Here is a 22,343-nt window from a genome sequence, read left to right on the forward strand (position 1 = left end):
ACAACTTGACCCCTGTTCTAAAGTGAAGATTTAGCTTACTCAAGTTATTGGTTTGTTTTGCACTTATTAGGTGGCATTTTCAGTAATTATGACTAATTATTACTGGTTTACTAAATTGTTACTAAAGAACTGTTAAAATCTTAAAATAAAGACAGTTTTACTCCCTGTTCTAAAATGAAAAAAGTTCAGAGAGTTGTGCATAACAAACCAATAATTTGAATAGATAAAATTTTCACTTTAGAACCGGGGGTTAAGTTGTTTTAATAGACGATTAATAGAAGGTTTATTAATTACTTAATGACTGGCTGACTGTACATTATCCCTTACATGTCAAACTATCTGAAAAAACAAGACAAACTGCAAACGTACGTAAAAACAAGACAAACTGTGGTAAATACGCTAGCATATGCGTAGAGGGCAAGTGATGTAAATGTAATTACTAGCAGAGTATGCAAGCACTGTACACCTGCAGCCTGATTTTTCTAACTGCACATCTCTGTACACATAGATGTCTATAATGCAAGACAACGTATACACTGGTGAACAACATGATACGAAGATGGAAACGACAAAAGTGGAAACAACAACAGTGGATGTGCAGGTGAAGAGTGCATGTGAGGAGGCCAAGATACCTGCATTTGTAGAACTTGAGTCTGAAAGACTATAAAAGACATTGTTATGAGTCTAAACAAATCCTGAAGAGAAATAGTCCAATATCTCATAGCAGTCGTAGCACTCATGTATTGACTGCCTGTGTTCGCACACGGTCAAATGGAGTATACTTTCAAACGCTAGAGTGTTTGACAGTGATATTCCAGACTCAGCCATCGAACCCATGGGGTTCTCCGTGCACCGAGTGGACAGAGTGAAAGACCTCTCAGGTAAAAGCAGAGGTGGTGGTGTATGTTTTATGATCAACAAATCCTGGTGTGATCAGAGGAACGTACATTCTATCAAGTCTTTCTGCTCTCCTGATCTGGAATTTCTCATGCTTCTGTGTCGACCATTCTGGCTACCGAGGTAATTCACAATGGTCATGTACACAGCTGTGTACATCCCCGCACAAGCCGACACAGACCGGGCACTCAAGGAACTGTATGTGAGTATAAGCAAGCAGGAAACCACGCACCCTGAGGCCGTGTTCATTGTGACCGGGGACTTTAACAAAGCTAACTTCAAGTCAATAGCACCGAAAAACTACCAACACATCAGTTTCAACACACGAGGGGACCGGGTTTTGGACCATTGCTACTCTCCCTTCCGGGATGGCTACAAATCCCTCCCCCGCCCACCATTTGGCAAATCAGAACACTCTTCCGTTCTGCTTCTGCCGCTTACAGGCAGAAACTGAAATAGGAAGCACCCGCCCTCAGAACTATCCAATGCTAATCGGACCAATCAGATTCTACGCTACAAGACTGTTTTGAACATGTGGACTGGGAGATGTTCTGGTCCGCCTCTGATTACGACATCGAGGTCTACGCTGATACCATAATGTGTTTCATCAGGAAGTGCATAGATGATGTAGTGCCAACCAAAACAATATGGATCTACCCTAACTAGAAACCGTGGATTAATAGCGATGTTCGTGCGGCACCTAATGCGCAGATCTCCGCTTTTAATTCCGGGAATGCGGAGGAGTATAAACAATCCAGTTATGGCTTGAAACTATCAGAGCAGCCAAACGCCAGTACAGGGACAAGATTGAAGGACAGTTCAACACCACCGACTCTGGAAGCATGTGGCAGGGAATTAATATCATCACAGACTTCAAAAGGGAACAAAAACTCTGCCGTGAACACCGCTGCCTCTCTCCCGGATGAGCTTAATAATTTTTATGCTCGTTTCGAGGGAAATAACACCACCCTCGCAGACAGAGCTCTCGTGGCTGAATCTACAGAGGTTAGTTCACTCTCCGTCTCTGTAGTGGATGTAACCTGATCCTTCCGATGGGTGATTATCCATAAAGCTGCGGGTCCAGACGGCATTCCGGGTCGCGTCATCAGAGCGTGCGTGAACCAACTGGCTGGTGTTTTTATGGACATTTTCAACCTTTCCCTCTCCTTGTCTGTGGTCCCCACATGCTTTAAAACATCCACCATTGTGCCTGTACCAAAGCAATCCAAAATCACTTGCTTAAATGACTGGCATCCTGTTGCTCTGACCCCCATCATCAGCAAATGCTTTGAGAGACTAATCAGAGATTACATCTGCTCTGTGCTGCCTGCCTCACTGGACTCACTGCAGTTTGCTTACCGCAACAACCGCTCCACTGATGACATATTTATTTTTGCATATTCCAGACTTCTAACTATCAGCATAAAGTGTGGCACACTTTGCAGCTTACACTGCAAGCGCCACACTGCGTCAAAAGCAAATGGATCCCATTATAATCAATAAAGCTGTTTCTCACGTATGTGAGAATGCTGTTTGTAGACTACAGCTCAGTATTCAACACCATAGTGCCCTCCAAGTTTGATGTGAAACTCCGGGATCTGGGCTTAAACAGCTCACTGTGCGGCTGGATCCTGGACTTCCTGTCAAACAGACACCAGGTGGTTAGAATGGGCAGCAACATCTCCTCATCACTGACCCTCAACACTGGAGCCCCACAGGGCTGTGTTCTCAGCCCACTCCTGTATACCCTGTACACACATGACTGTGTGGCAACACACAGCTCCAATGCCATCATTAAGTTTGCTGATGATACGACGGTGATAGGTCTGATCACTGACAATGCATGAAACAGCCTACATAGAGGAGGTGCATACTCTGACACACTGGTGTCAGGAGCACAACCTCTCCCTCAATGACAGTAAGACCAAGGAGCTTGTGGTGGACTTCAGGAGGAAAGACAGAGAACACAGTCCCATCACCATCAATGGAGCACCAGTGGAGAGAGTCAGCAGCTTCAAGTTCCTCGGTGTCCACATCACTGAGGAGCTCACATGGTCCGTCCACACTGAGGCTGTTGTGAAGAAGGCTCACCAGTGCCTCTTCTTCCTGAGACGGCTGAATAAGTTTGGAATGAACCACCAGATCCTCACACGGTTCTACACCAGCACTGTAGAGAGCATCCTGACTGGCTGCATCACCGTCTGGTATGGCAACAGCACTGCCCTCAACCACAAAGCCCTGCAATGGTGCGAACTGCCAGACACATCATTGGAGGTGAGCTTCCCTCCCTCCAGGACATATATACCAGGCGGTGTGTGAAAAAAGCTAAGAGGATCATCAGAGACTCCAGCCACCCGAGCCATGGGCTGCTCTCACTGCTACCATCAGGCAGGCGGTATCGCAGCATCAGGACCCGCACCAGCCGACTTCATGACAGCTTCTTCCCCCAAGCAATCAGACTTTTGAACTCGATCGATCACGATACATATATCAGCACCGCACTTTATTAGCCTCAGATTGGACCCACATTTTATACTTCACTTAATAACACACTGGCAACTGACTATCAACCGACAGCTGAATGTCAACACAACACTTCATATTTCCACTGATTACATGGGGGGGGGGGGGGGGGACAGTGTATTTTTATTGTATACAGTCTGCTTATTTTGTGTATACTGTATACTGTATATTATTATTTCTTTGTATACATGTTGCTATCATGTGCTGCCACTATTCACAGTGCATCATCTCCGCTAGTGCATTCTGTGTCTTCACCAGCTTCATCCACTGGCAGAGTTCAACAGGAGTTTGAAATACTCCTTATTTCCAAGGAAGAAGCACACCGCAGAAAGAATGATGCATTTATTAAAGGATTGACATCAGGTTAGATACTTTACTCGTACTTGTTCTTGTTAAAATTTCCTGATACCTCACATCATACAACTCAGTAGAGCTGCTGTTGTGCGAGCAGTTGAACAGAGTTTATTGAGCGCACAGAGAGATGTGTGAACTGAGCATACTATTCCAGAACGTCCTCTGTAGCACTGGGAAGTATAATTAATTGGTTTGTTCTGATATTCCGTTGAAACAAGAAAAATGATTCACGGGCTTCCCAGCGCCATTTGAGTGAGGACATACTATAGGATAGAGCACTTAAAACACTTGGATATCTGTGCCTGATGCGCTCGCTCAGCTTGCACATGCACGTCTACAAATTGAAATGAAGTGTGATCATTTTGATCAAATTAAAATCGTATTTGTAATGCAAGTAACAATAGAACAGAAGATATAATTGTATAGCTATAAAGAGTAATTCCTTGCATCACTTCATAAAGTGATAAAATGTAATCTGATTCTGATTATTGTGATGGGTCACACCCAACACTCAGTAGCAGATCTATGTTCATTGCAGTGCCACTGAATTGATGTCAAAAAGATACAAATGTGAATAAATGAGTATAATATTTTGTATAAGACACATCACTGTTTCATTATATGAATTCTTTGTGAGTGAAATACCCTATCAATTATTTACATGAAGGGCCTTCACAAGCACATAGAGCACAAATTATGATTAAAACTTCCATAATATTAAGTGTATAATATAAAGATTATGCATAGTGGCAAGCTTCTAGACATTTTTTAGATTATTACAGAGATGCGGCCCGCGGCACCGTCTTTTTTTCTGCATTTGGCCCCTGACCGAAAAAGTTTGGACATCCCTGGAGTGAATTAAGTGAATATTCTAAATGACTTGCAGAAAGCATGGAACAATCACCTGTGAGCTCGAGTACACTTCAGCAACGGTTGAGTGAGTAAATAACCTTGTGATGAGGAGGAGGGCGTGGCCGGGCCGTAAGGCTGGATGCCCAGCGCTGAATGATCCCATTCAGCTGTTCCTTGGCCGCCACCTTCTGGCGTTTGACAGCGGGCTCCTCCGCCTCATGGCGGTTGGCAACGGGCTCCTCCGCCTCCTAGTGGTCAGCAGCGGGCTCCTCCGCCCCCTGGCGGACCACATCGGTAGCCCGCTGACAAACTGCTCCAGTACCACCAGATCGTGTATCCTCGGCGTCACGTTCCTGATCCAGCAGCATGGTCCTCCTCCAGTCCCAGTTTTCGGCACCAGTGTAACAGAAAGATCTCTTGCTCAAGGGAAAGGAGGAGGCGGGAACTGGATTAACAATCACAAAGACTTTAATTAAACACAACATAAAACTGACGCACACACACACACAGCTTTGTGCATCTCTCTATCTCTCGAACTGGCATTTCCGCTCCTCTTTATCCATCTCCTGGCTGATTGGGATCATTCTGCACCGGGCGTCCATCCTTACGGCCCGGCCACGCCCTCCTCCTTGTCACAAACCTGTATCCTAATTTGTTTTCAATGGAAATCCACTGGTATAAACATTTACTTTTTATGTTATTGTTGCTAAAACTGCGTATGCATGTGGTTAGAATCAAAAGATTATTTGAATTAGCAGACCAGAGACCTGAGATCTGAAACATCATGAGCTGGCTTTGATGAGCTGGTTATTTAAATATGTAAAGAATAAAATTCATGGCAGAAATGTATTTCACACATATGATATTTGGTAAGTAAAATCATTCTATTTCAGACGCATGGGATGATAAAGTGACTGGTGTAGCTCTGCAGCGCTACAGCAATGGAGTGGGGCATCAGTTTACTGTTGGTGCAATGCAACACAATGGACCTTTCCAGTGTAAACAGCTTTATTGATTATAATGGGATCCATTTGCTTTTGATGCAGTGTGGCGCACACAGTATAAGCTGCAAAGTGTGCCACACTTTATGCTGATAGTTAAAAGTCTGGAATATGCAAAAACCTGTTAAAGTGCGAGGAGGAATAATTGTTGTCAGAATCTCACCATGCACACTATAGGCTCCAGTAGTTTGTCTCCAGGAACATCCATCCAGGTCATCTCTATGGCATCAGGGTCACCAGGAGAGCACGGGGTCAGGAGGTCATCCACCACCGATGAACTATTACTGCGAGATGGTCCTCGCACCTGATGGGCAAAGAAAGTAAGATAACTTTAAACCAAACTGAATGGTTATGACAATAAATGATTTCTTGGCTGCTACAAACATAGTGATGTCCCATTCCCAAATGAATCATTTGTTTGAATCGGTTCCTCTCAATTAATTGGTTGAACTAATTTGGCAGTTCAGACTTCAGTTTGAATCAGTGTGAATTAAACTCACGAAGAGTCTGCTGAAATCTAACTGAATCAGATGGACTGCACGTTGAATTGAATCACTCTGATTAATCACTAACTGAATTGCAAGTCATTACTTCCAGGCTTTGTTTAAAAACCTACAGTCTATATAGGCAGCTACCTAACTAAAATGGGATCTCAACTCACAATTGATTTAAACAATTTATTGTTAGCATGTTGCAAAACTAACTCAATACTCTAATTAGCATAAAACAGAGTTCCCATTCTTTTTGACCAATTAAATTTCATAACTTTTCCTCGACTACAATGGACTACTTGCACAACTACTTCCACTTTTTACATAATGTGGCTCAGGCATTTCCGGTTACAGCGTTCAGTGCACCTACATGCAGAGGTTTATTCATGGCAAGGCAGATTACTTCTACTTTTTATTTTATTTTTTATTTTTATTGTCAGTTAATTAAAACAAGAAATCATGTTTTTGGTGTCAACATGACTGATCTCAAATTCATTTCATTTCCTGAAATTTGCCTCAATTTATTTTTTCCTTTACAAATGTAGTTACACTCCACTCCTGAAAAATCAAAAATGTATAACCTGCAGCAGTCTGGCCTTCTCATTAACTCATGTTTGATTCATCGATAATATTTCATACCTGTTAAGCTTTAACTATAAATTCTACCATACAACGATTGCAAATTACTTTACTTTGGTTGAATGTCCCAGATAGATTGATTTATAAATTCATTAAACATTCTCTTACTCTGACCAGGCTTTAAAAATCAATCAGAACAGAATGAAGCAGTTTTAATGTAAAATTGAATAAATACATTAACTGCGCTAAAATCAAGTATATTTACGACGCTACACATATTTAATCAATTTATAACATTATAACACATGCATTTACATTTCAACATATATTGATACACTTATCAATGTAACAATGACATAAAATAGAGATTAAAACATACATTTAATAAAAATGGGATGTTCACCAGGTCTCTTCCCTCACACATGGAGCATTGCAGTGTTTGAAGCATGTAGTTGTTTAATCTATGACTGACTTTTCTATGGTTTGCAAGCCGGTAGGGCGGTTCACATTTTTCTAGCTCAAGAATGCGTTCAGTCTGCGATATTTTTTGGAGAAAAACTAGAAAAATGTACATTCACTATAGACATTTTCATGAGTTTTCCAGGAATTTTAAGATTTGATCAATTTCCATGACTTTTCCAGGCATGGAAAACAATTTTAAAATTCTCTGTTACAGCCAGGTTTTCCATGATGGTGTGAACCCTGATAAAAATACACAGCACCCACAGAAATATTGGGTAAAATAAACATAATTTCTGGATTAAATACAAGTGAAGCTCAATTAACAGCATTTGATGCATAGGGCTCTATTTTCACGAGTGCACAAAGCGCAGCGCTACACGCTATGTCCGTGCACAATGTCTTATTACATTTTTGTGAGAGCGCTAATTCTAAGGTCATTATCAATAGCGCCACTACCAGATCAAAAATTAACTTTTCTTTTGCATGTACCTTTTGAACCATTTGTCCTAGAAACATAATTCTTTTTTTGTCTGATTACTCTCCTCCTGATGATTCAAATGGACATCCGGTTATTCCACCCTTACATTAAAACTCTGCCCATTACAGTGGCTGCCATCTTGGATTATGACGATTACAGTTTAAACTTTTCACATCCTTAAAACTGTGTCCGATTTGTCCAAATGATGGCTCAAAATTATTTCCAGACCAAGCCGCACAGAACTGACCAGAAAATATTTTAATTTGTGCTACCGTTCAGAAATTATGCCAACGCGAATTTAACGAGGTTGACGTGAAAATTGATTTGAGGCAGTATCTTGGCATTTCTTTGTCCTACAGAAACTAAATTTGGTATGCTTCATTAAGACCATGATCAAAGGTAACATGCAAAGTTTGGTGACAGCGCCACGTATGGGTCAAGAAAAGTAAAAATTGGCTATTTTTGACTGTAAATTTTGAACCGTTTGTCTTATAATTATGAGTTTGGTGTCTTTGGATTCCTTGGGTAATGAGGATTTCAACGATATACATTTTTCCAACATCAGCCATACAACCTCTCTGCCATTTTGAATTTTATGAAAAGGTAATGTATATTTAAAATGCTTTGTCTGATTTGAATGAAAATTGGAAGAGGTCTTCAACATCATGTCCTGAGGGTACCTAAGCAGTTTGGAGACTGTGCCACATAGTGGTAAAAATGCTTAGTCAATTAAAACAAAACTTTTCATGTATCATTGCTTCCTTATTCGTAGTCTTTTGAAATTGGCAGATATACATTTCTAAATGTATTTATTATATTATATTTTTAATTTAAAACCTATTGCTCTCAGCTTGGAATGTCTCTTTGGCACTTTTGAGCTGTTTCAACTGAATGGCCCTGTGGTTAATGCATTGAAATATAGGCCAAAAGGTTGTGAGTTCGAGTCCAGGGAAGAGCGGTTTAAAAATGTGCACTTCTGTTGATCTCTAAGTCTTCATATTGTGCTTACTACAACGCAGACTGTACTTTATTGCGTAATTTCTGATTCAATTAATTATTCTGTTAATTTTTCCAACATCAACCATTTAACCTCTCAGCCATTTTGAATTTGAATTTGAAGAGGTCTTCGACATCATGTCCTGAGGGTACATAAGCAGTTTAAAGACAGCGCCAGATAGTGATCAAAATGCTTAGTCAATTTAAACCAAACTTTTAATGTATCATTGCTTCCTTATTCTAAGTCTAAATAGTTGTTTACTCTCAACCAAGAAAGTTTCTTTGACGTCAGTCAGATTTGTCAATTGTGTGGTGCAGTGATTAGAGCTCTGGGCTTCAGTTCAAAGGTTTGGGTCAACCCCGGTTCGACACTGCTTCAGCTGGTATAAAAGTTGTGACTCTGTTGTGCCAGAGCTCTTTGCATTTGTAAGGAAGTTCTTGGAAAAGGAGGATGCTGGGGCCAGCTTGACAAACATGTAGACATTTATTGTTGCACTTTTCAGTCGCACACAATAAGGCCGCTTTTCAGCAGTACACAAAAGGTTTGCGTTTCAGCTTCACTACACAAAGTCCTTTGGTTTTTCAGCGCAACGCTAGACATAAACTATTTGCTTTTCAGCTTCACTACACATAAACTCAGTTGGCTTTTCAGCTAAACACTACACATAAACATCTTTAAGTCTCTCTTTCTCCATGTCTCTCCCCGACTGCAGCTCTTGCCGCGGCTTTATCTCTCGCCCGTTAATGCTGTAATCAGCCACAGCTGGGCGAGATAATCCGCTGCAGGTGTCCAACCCGGCCTGCTCCGTCACAGTCGCCGCTCGGCCCAGCCCGCTCTCCACAGCATTGTGCTTAGGGGATGGCTTTTGGGCTTGGCCCTGATCATTGCTGCTTGCAGCTATATTTTCATTTCATTTGAAGTGTCCTTTGAATTTAGAAATATTTTTGGATGAATTTTTTCATGTTTCAATAAATGAATGTATTTTTCCGGTAGAAGTGAAGTGCGTTCCGATACAATCACTGTTAATACTAGCCATGATTTGTGTGTCAGTAGATGAAAATGATTAATAATACTTACATTCTCTATAATTTAATGGAGCATACATCCTTTTCTTTAAAAAAGCAAAAATCAAGGTTACAGTGAGGCACTTACAATGGATGTGAATGGGGTCAATGAAAGTGAATGTGGCCAATTTTTGGAGGGTTTAAACAGAAATGTAAAGCTTAAAATTTTATAAAAGCACTTGCATTAATTCTTCTTTTACATCTTGTGTATTATTTGAGCTGTAAAGTTGTTTAAATCGAAATATTTAGTCATTTTAGGGTTTGCTGACATTACATCATTATGGTAACGAAGTTATAAAACTGGCTATAACTTTACACAGAAAAGGTTAGTATGAGATTTTATCACACTAAAATCATGTTTACATGTACACTCACTGGCAACTTTATTAGGTATACATGTACATCTACTTATTCATGTGAATAAGTAGTGAAATGTATAAAATCATGCAGATATGGGTCAGGAGTTAATGTTCACATCAACCATCAGAATGGGGAAAAAAATGTGATCTCAGTGATTTAGACCGCCAGATGGGCTGGTTAAAGTATTTCTGTAACTGCTGTTCTCCTGGAATTTTCACACAAAACAGTTTCTAGAGTGTATAGAGAATGGTACGAAAAACAAAACATCCAGCGAGCGGCAGTTCTGTGGGCAAAAACGGCTTGTTAATAACAGAGGTCAGAGGAGAATGGCCAGACTGGTCCAAGCTGACAGGAAAATGACAGTAGCCCAAATAAACACGCATTACAACAGTGCTATGCAGAAAAGCATTTCTGAACATCCAACACATCAGCAGAAGACCACGTTGGGTTCCACTTCTGTCAGCCAAGAACAGAAAACTGAGGCTGCAGTCAGCACAGGCTCACCAAAACTGGACAGTAGACGATTGGAAAAACATTGCCTGGTCTGACAAATCTGGATTTCTGCTGAGGTACACAAATGGTAGGCCCACTGCAGCCTCAGTTTTCTGTTTTTGGCTGACAGAAGTGGAACCCAACGTGGTCTTCTGCTGTTGTAGCCCATATGCCTCAAGGTTCGGCGTGTTGTGCATTCTGAGATGCTAATCTGCTCACTACAATTGTACAGAGCGTTTATCTGAGTTACTGTAGACTTTCTGTCAGCTCAAACCAGTCTTGCCATTCTCCGTTGACATCTCTCATCAACAAGGCCTTTCCATCCACAGAAGTTCCACTCACTGGATGTTTTTTGTTTATGGTACCATTCTAAATAAATTCTAGAGACTGTTGCACAAGAAAATCCCAGGAGATCAGCAGTTACAGAAATATACAAATCAGCCTGTCTGGCACCAACAATCATGCCACGGTCTAAATCACTGAGATCACATTTTTTTCCCCATTCTGATGGTTGATTTGAATATTAACTGAAGCTCCTGACCCATATCTGCGTTATTTTATACACTTCACTGCTGCCACACAATTGGCTGATTAGATAATCGCATGAATAAGTAGATATACAGGTGTACCTAATAAAGTAGCCGGTGAGTGTACACTACCTGTCAAAAGTTTAGGGTCACTTATTCTTTATTATTATTATTTTTCACTTTTCAGTAAAATAGTAAAGTCATCAAAACTATGGAAGAACAGAAATGGAACTATAGGAATTGTGTTGTGACAAAAAAAATCCAAAACAAATCAAAACTATGTTATATTTTAACACCTTCAAAGTAGTCACCCTTTGCATAGAATTTGCAGAAATGTACTCTTGGCATTTTCTCAACCAACTTCTCGAGGTATCACCCTGGGATGCTTTTTAAACAGTATTGGAGTTCCCATCAATACTGGGCACTTATTATCTGCTTTTCTTAATTATTCGGTCCAAGTCATCCATTTCAAAAACTTTTTTCTTTTAAATAACATTTTTGTTTTATAATGAAATAAATTAATATGGTGGCACAATTATATTTTTGTCTACAAAACTAATTTCAAACATTTAAGCATACACCTTCAAATCAAAAGGTTTTTAAGATCATGAGAACATTTCAGTCAAGTGACGCCAAACTTTTGAAAGGCAGTGTATATCCTTTATATCTTGTGGCTATACTTTTGAAACAGTGAGTATTTTAATGTTTACGGATTGCCCACTATCACTTCCATAGCAAGTGCCTAACTGTAACCCAGATTTTTGCTTTTTTTAAAGAAAAGGAGGTGTTACGTCCCGAGGGACGTATATTATATCATTGTGATGGTGATATTTAAATGTTGTTTGATGTGTGTGTTGTATCTCCCTGTGCTTTCCTTGTTGTCACTTTCGCTGTCCATTAAGCAGGATAATGAGACCCACCTGCTGATCATTAGCCATGATTGGCTCAGCCTAGGAATGGAGAGTACAAGAGGCCCACAGCTCTCTTCACCTGGGTGAGAGACACACAGAGAATATTTTCTCCTGCAAGAATTAAGAGTATTGGTCCCAGCTTTACGTTTGTTATGCTAAAGTGAGTAGTGTAACAATCTAGTCATTTGCAATGGTGTACTAATTATACTCATGCTGAAACACTTAGCAGTTGAATGTGTTATTTCTACCCTAGTTTTTATTACACCAGCTTTATTTTGTGTAACCCATTTTAAGTTGTTTATGTTGTGGGTTTCTTTAGTAGGGAAGTGGATGCCATTCACTTTGAAAGATTCAGTTTTCTCCTGTTTATTTATAGAGAGGGAGTTAGGGAAGTGATTGGTTTTTTTTTTCTTTTATTTTCAATAGGCAAGTATTTTCTAATCCCTCTAGGAAGAATGTCTTGTTTTTTTTGGCCGGTTCCACTCCTGATGTCTATGTCTGTTTATCCCACTGTCTTCTTTAATAAATTATTATTTTTGCCATATCATGTGTTTATGTAATTTGTGGTTGCTCTGGGACCTGGTGACAGGATCACTCTTGCACTCTCTCCAAAGACATTTGTTACCCACCTTCCCATACCCCTAGACCAAAGGAAGGTGTGCCATAACAGGAGGGATAGTCTAAATTAATTTTTGTGGTAATCAACATTACAAATGCTGTTGATTGCGCTCAACTTGTATTGAACCTGGAACATTCCTTTAATGCACAAAATATCGCAAGTCCTATTCTTTTAATTTATTGCATACAGTTTATTTACGCTATCAACTTCTTATGAATGTTCAGTCTTTGTTTATATCGCTTGTGCTTGAGGGAACGGGACGCAGATGGTGGAATAACCGGAGAAGAACCTCAGAATTAAATTGCACTTACCCCAGCCTATTTGCGCGTGCCTTTTCGCCAAACCCACTTGTGCCTTTTACTTGGTGCATACTTGCACGAAAATACCAAAACTTCATGGCCATGCCCACTTACTTTGCGCTTATGACTAAAAGCAAGGGTCTTCAACAGGGGGTTGGCTTTGCAATGTAAACATCATGAAGTATGTACATACAGTAATATGGTAGCCTACCAGTTTTATAGGCATAAAACGCAACACTAATTTCTATACAATATATATAACGGGGGTCCCGGCACCGAATCTCTGCCCACCAAGGGGTCCTTGACCTAAAAATGGTTTAAGACCACTGACTTAATGCATTGCGCTTTGCTTGGTGCTAATGCTCTTAAAATAGGGCTCAGTATGTTCATTACCACAAAAAATCATTTTGACTCATCCCTCTTTTTCCTTTGAAAAATGCAAAAGTCGAGGATACAGTGAGGCACTTACAATGTAAGTGAATATGGCCAATTTTTGGAGTGTTTTAAAGCACTAACATTAATTCTTCTGTTAAAATTTTTTTAGTTGTAAAGTTGTTGAAATTGTTGTTTTCTATGGCTGTTTTAGGGTTTACAGCATTACGTTGTCATGGCAGCAAATGGATATAACTTTACGCAGAAAAGGATTGTAAGTGATTTTATCACACTAAAATCATGTTAACATGCGTACTGTTTGTTTCTTGTATTTAACTTTTATGGATTGGCCCTATTCCCTTTCATTGTAATTCCCTTAATGTAACCTCGAATTTTTGCTTCAGATGGAAAAGGAGGGACGAGTCAAAATACATGTTTGTGGTAATCAATATTATGCCACAAATGCTATCAATTGAGCTTAACTTGACCCCAGAAAATTCCTTTATTTTACTAGATACTAGATAAGTGTAGTTACCTTCTTGAAGTGTGTAGCAGACTGAACTTTCCTGACAGGCTGCATGAGTGCATCTCGTACTATGATGTTGATGTCAGCACCTGAATATCCGTCAGTCTTGCGGGCGAGTTGACGCAGGTCTGTCTCCGTCAGGTTGTGAGGCGTGTTACCCAGATGCAAGCGGAATATGGCTGTTCGCGCCGGCTCCTCTGGCAGCGGGATGTAAATGCGCTTCTCAAACCTGCAGCAGATGCAGGGAGAGTTCAATCACATGTGCACTTCATTCACATTAAACAAACAGTTATTTGATTTAAATTCTACCATCATTTACTCACTCTCATGTCATTCCAAACCCTTATGGCTTTCATATTTCTGTAGAACACAAAAGAAGAAATTCTGAAGAATGTCCTGGTCATTTTTGCCATGCCTTTACACTGCATAGGGACAACAGTTTTCAAGCTTTAAAAATGATGCAAAAGCACCATAAAAGTGTGATAAAAATAGTACATATGACTCGAGGGTTACATTCATGTCTTAAGTCATACAATAGCTTTGTTTGAGAAAAAGACTCAAATTAAAGTTGTTATTAATTGATAATCTTCCTTTCCAGTGAGCTGTTAATCGCTGCAACAGGATGATTAAATCAGTGATCATGAATCATTTAGTCTGAATTTGTGAGCCGGAACAACTGATTCATTGAAGAGATCTGACTCAAAATAATTATTCGTTCATGAATTGGACATTACTACTTCTCCATGAAATCACCAAGGGGAGCTAGAGCGGATGTCAGGATCGTCAGTGAAAAGAGAAGTACATTTCGGTCTTTTCCTCAAACAAAGTTATCGTATGCCTTCAGAAGCCTTCCAAGATCACTCAACCCAGTCCTATTATTGCACTGTCTTTAAAAAACAAACAAACAAAAAACATTTCTCACTCCTTTCACCAATGTCTCTAACCTTCCTCCTAACTTGTCATATAAATAATGTCATATAAGTCATATAAACTACATTTTTAATATTTGTTTGGACGTTTTCCTCCATTTTGATGCTTGGAAGCTTCAGTCATCATTCATAGATAAAAACAAGTACATTCTTCAAAATTTCTCCTTTTGTGTTCCACGGAACTAAGTCATGGATTTGAAACAACACGAGAGTAAATTATGACAGAATTTTCATTTTTGGGTGAACTATTGCTTTAAAAACAAGATCATATTTCACACTGACCTTCTGCGAATAGCAGCATCGAGTACCCAGGGAATGTTAGTAGCACCCAGAACTAATACTCCATCATTATTATTACCAACACCTGCCAATGACAGATCAGAATAAACCATTAGAAACACACAATCACATTGCACATACACACACAAGCTAATGGCTATTAATGAAGCTAGTCTGCATGGGGGTCAGTGACAAATAAGTGTGTAATGATGCTTGTAATGATAACGACATGAAACTTATAAATCTTACAAGCTTATATACAAATCTAGTTTAGTTTAAAAATGCATGTGGACCTCATTCCACCCCCTGTACCTCATCCATTTTTTGGAGTTGTGCCCACACCTTTACTATTCCTCAATCTCTCTCTTATGAATAGTTTTTGCACTTCCATAAATTATATTTTTATTATTATTTCATTTCTAGAAAAGTATGTAAACCCTTTGGAATTGGCTGCATTTATGTATACATTTGTCTTAAAATCTTCATCTAAGTTAAAATAATGCTTAAATCCAATCTGTTTTAACACAAAATTATTGTATTGTTTTTGTATATACTGAATACATCATTCAAACATTCACAGTGTAGGTTGTAAAAAGTATGTGAACCCCAAGGCTAATGACATCAACAAAAGCTAATAAGAGTCAGGAGTTGGCAGACCTGGCATCCACTTAATGAAACGAGACTGGAGGTGTGGGTTAGAGCTACTTTGACTTATAAAAAGCACTTAAATATTTTGAGTTTGCTATTCAAAAGAAGCATCTGCTGATGTGGACCATGCCTTGTAAAAGAGATCTCATCATTTGTGATCATTGTTTGAAAGCTTAGAAGCTCTGCTTTATAATGCATGTAGGCATTATGACCAAAACTGAACAAGTGCTTTGAAATTTTCTGACAAATCAGAAGTGTTTCGTTTTGATAATTTATTAAAAACAAAAACATAAAAATAAATAAAAATAAATTGCACTGTACATATTATTGCAATCAGTAAAAACATCAAACTCATCAAATAGCCATGTGCAGGGGTGGAAAGAATACTGAAAAATCATACTCAAGTAAAAGTACTGTTACTTCCCAAAAATTGTAGTGTGAGTAGAGCAAAAGTACCAGTCCTAAAAACTAAAGTAAGAGTAAAAAAGTAGCTCATTTAAAAGTATTCATGAGTAGTGAGTATTGAGTACCTGTTATAATAAACATTGTATGTTGCAATTTCAAAATGTAGCAACATACCATAATTTACAAACCCTTCTAATACCCCATATAGGTATTTTATAGGTATTTTTGACTGCCAACTTTTAAAATACATCACTTATCTAAGAAAAACACTACATGAATCTGATTCCAAAAAAATAAAAGGGCAACATGATTACAGGATTTAAAAGATGAAAAAGTTATATTCAATACACTGATCACCACTTTAAATCGTAATATATGAAAAAATTACATTTAAATCAATTTATGTGTAGGGTCTAAAATGCCCTTAATGGCGAAAAAGCAAGTTATTGTTGTGCATAAAACATGTTCAAACAATGCAAGGAATGCAAAAAAATGCTAAATAAGCAGGATCACTTGGCACGTCATGTTCCGCACAATAGAGATAGAGCAGGGGTGGGAAAAGTTGTTTGGTACAGGGGCCACATCGTGCTTTAAAGGAATAGTTCACCCAAAAATGAAAATTCTCTCATCATTTACTCACCCTTATGCCATCCCTGATGTGTATGACTTTCTTTCTTCAGCAGAACATAAATTAAGATTTTAGAAGAATATCTCAGCTCAGATCAATATTTAAGTCCATTTTTACTATAAATTCTCCTCCCTGGGGCCTGGGTAGCTCAGTGGTAAAAGACGCTGGCTACCACCCCTGGAGTTCGCTAGTTCGAATCCCAGGGTGTGCTGAGTGACTCCAGCCAGGTCTCCAAAGCATCCAAATTGACCCGGTTGCTAGGGAGGGGGTACAGTCACATGGGGTAACCTGCTCGTGGTCGCTATAATGTGGTTTGTTCTCGGTGGGGCGCGTGGTGAGTTGAGCGTGGATGCCGCGGTGGATGGCGTGAAGCCTCCACACACGCTATGTCTCCGTGGCAACGCGCTCAACAAGCCACATAAGATGTGCGGGTTGATGGTCTCAGACACGGAGGCAACTGGGATTCGTTCTCCGCCACCCGGATTGAGGCAAATCACTACGCGACCACGAGGACTTAAAAAAGCGCACTGGGAATTGGGCATTCCAAATTGGGTGAAAATGGGAAAAAAATCCCCCCCCAAAAAATTTCTCCTCCCTGCTCAGTCAGTCTCCACTTTAACTTTCACATTCTTCTTCTTGTGTTTTTGGTGATTCATATTCTTCATGCATATCACCCCCTACTGGGCAGGGAGAAGAATTTCTAACAAAAATGGACTTAAAAATGTATCTGTTTCACACCCACACCTATCATATCTCTTCTGAAGATATGGATTTAACCATTGGAGTTGTGTGGATTACTTTTACACAACCTATATGTGCTTTTTGGAGCGTCAACATTTTGTCACCCATTCACTTGTATTATATGGACCTACAGAGCTGAAATATTCTTCTAAAAATCTTAATTTGTGTTCAGCGGATGAAAGAAAGTTATACACATCTGGGATGGCATGAGGGTGAGTAAATAAGGTAATTTTCATTTTTGGTGAACTATTCCTTTAAGTAGTACATGGGGGGCCACATTGTCCTCCTTTTGAGATACAATGTTCCACATTGATTTAATTATTGTATCTTTAAGCCCAGAAATAGTTGTGTTCTCATTCAAATGCATGATGCATAATTTTCTGAAGTATATTTGTGACTGATGGACTATTCTGCCTGAAGTATTGCTCTATAAAGGTTTTTATCAGGCATTAGAAAAAAACTTGATAAAGGCTAAGCATAATTATAAATTATTTTATCATCTCTACTTTCCTGGTAATTATACAAATTTACAAACTCTCTACATCAGGGGTCAGCATTAAAATAGCTATTATTATTATTATTAAAAGATATTATTAATATTAAAAATTAATTAATTATTATATTAAATTAATACTTTTAAAACTACTGAAGTTATTCAGCCAAACGTAGTGAGGGTGCTGATTGCCGATAAACAACAAGATCATTTTTAACACCCAGCCCTGTTGATAACATTGCATTAATCTCTCACAGCAACCCAATAATCTCAATGATAGATAGCTAAATTACAGACTATGTTATAGACACAGAATTTAGTAAGCAGAAATATGAAATTTACCTCGATATGTTTCTTCAAATTAGAGTCAGAATTAATGCTTATATCCGGCTTGAGCAAGCTAAACTCACAACACAATCAAGCAATTGGCCTTTTTCACTGCGAAAAGCCCTTTCAGCAGTGTTGCCAATTCTCGCAAGACAAATAAGCAACCGCAGCTTCAAACAAAACCAAAAAACAAGCCCAATATAATTATAGCCTGTAACGCAGTGGTGGGAAAAAGTACTGATTTTTTTTTACTTAAGTAAAAGTACTGCTACTGAAGAAATAATTCACTTTAGTACAAGTAGAAGTACTCAGAAATTTTATGACTCAAGTAAGAGTAAATAAGTAGTTTGCCGAAAAACTACTCAAGTAATTACAAGTTACTTTATTAAAATTATATTTAGTTCAATTCAAATTTATTTATAAAGCACACATTAAAACAACAGATGTTGACCAAAGTGCTGTACAATACAAAAGGGTAAAAATAGCAATATAATTCACATAGAACACACAAATAATACAATTATTATATTATATACAGTATATACGCTTCCATTTTTAGAACACAGACATTTTTGTTCTTGAAAGAAATTGATCCTTACTTTCACAAAGGATGCATTAAACTGATCAAAAATACTGCCAAAATCATTAATTGCAAATTATTACGGTTTGAAATAAAATTTTAAGTGGTATTTATTCCATTTTTTCTTTACCCGTGATGGCACACTGTGTCACCTATTCCCTACAAAAGCATTCTAAAGTGATAATTTGGTATTCAAGAAAATTTTCTTATTATTAGAACAGTTGGAAATGGTTGCCATTTACCATACGGAAATCACAATACAGTGGGTTTTCCCCCATTTGCTGAGGTATTGAGTTCTTACAAGTTGCTTTACACTTGCAAGTAAAATTTTGGTTTTAAAAATAGGCAAAAAGAAACACATTTCTCCTGAAATTCTATATTCTCTTATAGTCTATTGTTTTAGAGAGATAAAGGCTATTCCATGCATTACTGTTTTGAGGATCTCTAACCAGGATAGAGAAGGAAGTGGACGGCCAGATGCACAACAAACAGACAAGTAAATCACAGTCACTACAGGGCTCCAGACTAAAAAAAAATGACGTAGGAGCCATTGGCTCCTAAACTGAAACATTAAGGAGCCAAATGGCTGTTTTTAGTCGCCAAATCACAGAATTGCTCGATTTAAGATTGCTGTTCAGAAACAAGATAGAAAGCAGAAGAAAAGGAAGACAGTTGATAACCCATTAATCGGAGGTTTAATAAACAGTATATATAGTTGAGAAGATAAGTTTGCATTCCCTTTTGTCTCAAATGTTCACACCCCTAAAAATACAAGAGAATTTTTTCACCTTGTGAAGGTGAAACTCCGCATCGCGGAGTTAACGGGGAAAACGAGAGGCGGTGGAACATGCTTTTACCTCAGTGAAAGTTGGTGTACAGATGTAACAACATTAAAGAAGATGTGCTGTCTTAATTTGGAAGCGCTCTTTATTAACTGTAAGCCTCTCTACTCACCGCAGTAATTTTCCTCGTTTATTCTGGTGTGTATATCGCGCCAAACGCGTGTTTGAATGCCGAGCTGCAACAGCTGGCTGATCAAATCACAGACATGGAACAACAATACCCGGGCTCAGTTATTATTATTCTTGGGGATTTTAACAAGCAAACCTCACACGTGAACTGCCCAAATACAAACAGCACATTACTTGCCCAACCAGAGACAGAAATATACTGGATCATTGCTATACAACAATAAAGGATGCATATCGCTCTGTTCCTAGAGCAGCTTTGGGACTATCTGATCACTGTCTGGTTCACCTTCTTCCAACCTACAGATAGAAATTAAAATCTGCTAAACCTGTAGTAAGGACTGTAAAGAGATGGACCAATGAAGCAGAGCTGGAACTACAAGTGCTTTGACTGCACTGATTGGAGTGTTTTTGAAGCTGCAGACACCAATCTGGATGAGCTCACAGATACTGTAACATCATATATCAGTTTCTGTGAGGATATGTGCATTCCTACTAGAACTTATTTAACATTTAACAACGACAAACCATGGTTTACAGCAGAACTCAGGCAGCTTCGTCAGGCCAAAGAGGATGCTTACAGAGTTGGGGATGAAGTCTTGTACAATCAGGCCAGGAACACACTGAATAAGGGAATCAGAGTGGCTAAAAGAAGATACTCTGAGAAGCTGAAAAACAAGTTTACAGCTAACAACCCTGCATCAGTGTGGAGTGGCATGAAACAACTTACGAATTACAGGACTCCTACCCCCAACCCTGTTGTGGACCAACAACTGGCTGACGACCTGAATGTGTTCTACTGTAGATTTGAAAGGCCCAATCTCACACCACACACCCACTCTGACCTTCACTTCACACAAACACCAACACCTCCTGCAACCCCCCTCCTCCCCCCTCCTGCTACTCAACCTGCACTTAAGATTTGTGAAGATGATGTGTGCCGTGACTTTCGAAAACAAAGGATAAGGAAAGCACAGGGCCCAGATAGCGTTTCACCTGCATGTCTTAGATTCTGTGCTAACCAGCTGGCCTCCATCTTCACACAGATCTTCAATAGATCACTGGAGCAGTGTGAAGTCCCATGCTGCTTCAAACGTTCCACTATCATCCCCATCCCAAAGAAACCAAAAATCACAGGACTTAATGACTACAGACCTGTCGCCCTGACGTCTGTGGTCATGAAGTCATTTGAGAGACTGGTGTTGGCCCACCTGAAGGACATCACTGGACCCTTTCTTGATCCCCTCTTGAATCACTCTGGACCCCACTCACCCTGCCCACTACCTTTTTGAACTGTTGCCTTCTGGCCAATGCTTCAGAGCTCTGAGCACCAGAACCGTCAGGCACAGGAACAGTTTTTTCCCCCAGGCTATCCATCTCATGAACAGTTAAAACTGCCCCTTTGAGCAATAATTAATGTGCAATACACAGCTTAGTGTTTTTATATTATCCAACACATCCTACCTCTTCTGCCATTACATTCTCTTGCACTGTATATAACCGATTTGTATTTAGATTTGCACTACGCATGTGTATGTGTGTAAGTATGTATGTATGTATGTATATGTATGTATATATGTGTGTATGTATGTATGTATACAGTTGTGCTCAAAAGTTTGCATACCCTGGCAGAAATGGTTAAATTTTGGCATTGATTTTGAAAAAATGTGTGTGTATGTGTGTATATATATATATATATATATATACACACTATATTGCCAAAAGTATTCGCTCACCCATCCAAATAATTGAATTCAGGTGTTCCAATCACTTCCATGGCCACAGGTGTATAAAATGAAGCACCTAGGCATGCAGACTGCTTCTACAAACATTTGTGAAAGAATGGGCCACTCTCAGGAGCTCAGTGAATTCCAGCGTGGTACTGTGATAGGATGCCACCTGTGCAACAAGTCCAGTCGTGAAATTTCCTCTCTACTAAATATTCCACAGTCAACTGTCAGTGGTATTATAACAAAGTGGAAGCAATTGGGAATGACAGCAACTCAGCCACGAAGTGGTAGGCCACGTAAAATGACAGAGCGGGGTCAGCGGATACTGAGGCGCATAGTGCACAGAGGTCGCCAACTTTCTGCAGAGTCAATCGCTACAGACCTCCAAAGTTCACGTGGCCTTCAGATTAGCTCAAGAACAGTGTGTAGAGAGCTTCATGGAATGGGTTTCCATGGCCGAGCAGCTGCATCCAAGCCATACATCACCAAGTGCAATGCAAAGCGTTGGATGCTAGTGGTGTAAAGCACGCCGCCACTGGACTCTAGAGCAGTGGAGACGCGTTCTCTGGAGTGACGAATCACGCTTCTCCATCTGGCAATCTGATGGACGAGTCTGGGTTTGGCGGTTGCCAGGAGAACGGTACTTGTCTGACTGCATTTTGCCAACTGTGAAGTTTGGTGGAGAGGGGATTATGGTGTGGGGTTGTTTTTCAGGAGCTGGGCTTGGCCCCTTAGTTCTAGTGAAAGGAACTCTGAATGCTTCAGCATACCAAGAGATTTTGGACAATTCCATGCTCCCAACTTTGTGGGA

General features: G+C 39.5%; 1 protein-coding gene across 2 annotated transcripts in view; it reads right to left on the bottom strand.

Moving 5' to 3' along the window:
* The window catches only part of LOC127435775 (vacuolar protein sorting-associated protein 4A-like), a 57,155-nt gene that overhangs the window by 7,366 nt on the left and 27,446 nt on the right, over positions 1-22,343 (bottom strand). The window contains exons 8-11 of one of the 2 annotated variants that reach the window (XR_007896286.1): positions 15,016-15,097; positions 13,814-14,033; positions 5,791-5,931; positions 4,679-5,071 (exon numbers count right to left, since the gene is read on the bottom strand). Coding sequence is in view for 1 of the 2 variants with exons in the window: in XM_051689469.1 (XP_051545429.1) it covers positions 5,791-5,931; positions 13,814-14,033; positions 15,016-15,097 (443 nt within the window). In the remaining variant the exon portion in view is untranslated. The remainder of the gene's footprint in view (positions 1-4,678; positions 5,072-5,790; positions 5,932-13,813; positions 14,034-15,015; positions 15,098-22,343) is intronic. The other variant, XM_051689469.1, reaches the window with a different exon arrangement.

Source organism: Myxocyprinus asiaticus, chromosome 46 (genome assembly GCF_019703515.2).
Source record: "Myxocyprinus asiaticus isolate MX2 ecotype Aquarium Trade chromosome 46, UBuf_Myxa_2, whole genome shotgun sequence".
In the NCBI taxonomy this organism is placed as follows: Eukaryota; Metazoa; Chordata; class Actinopteri; order Cypriniformes; family Catostomidae; genus Myxocyprinus; species Myxocyprinus asiaticus.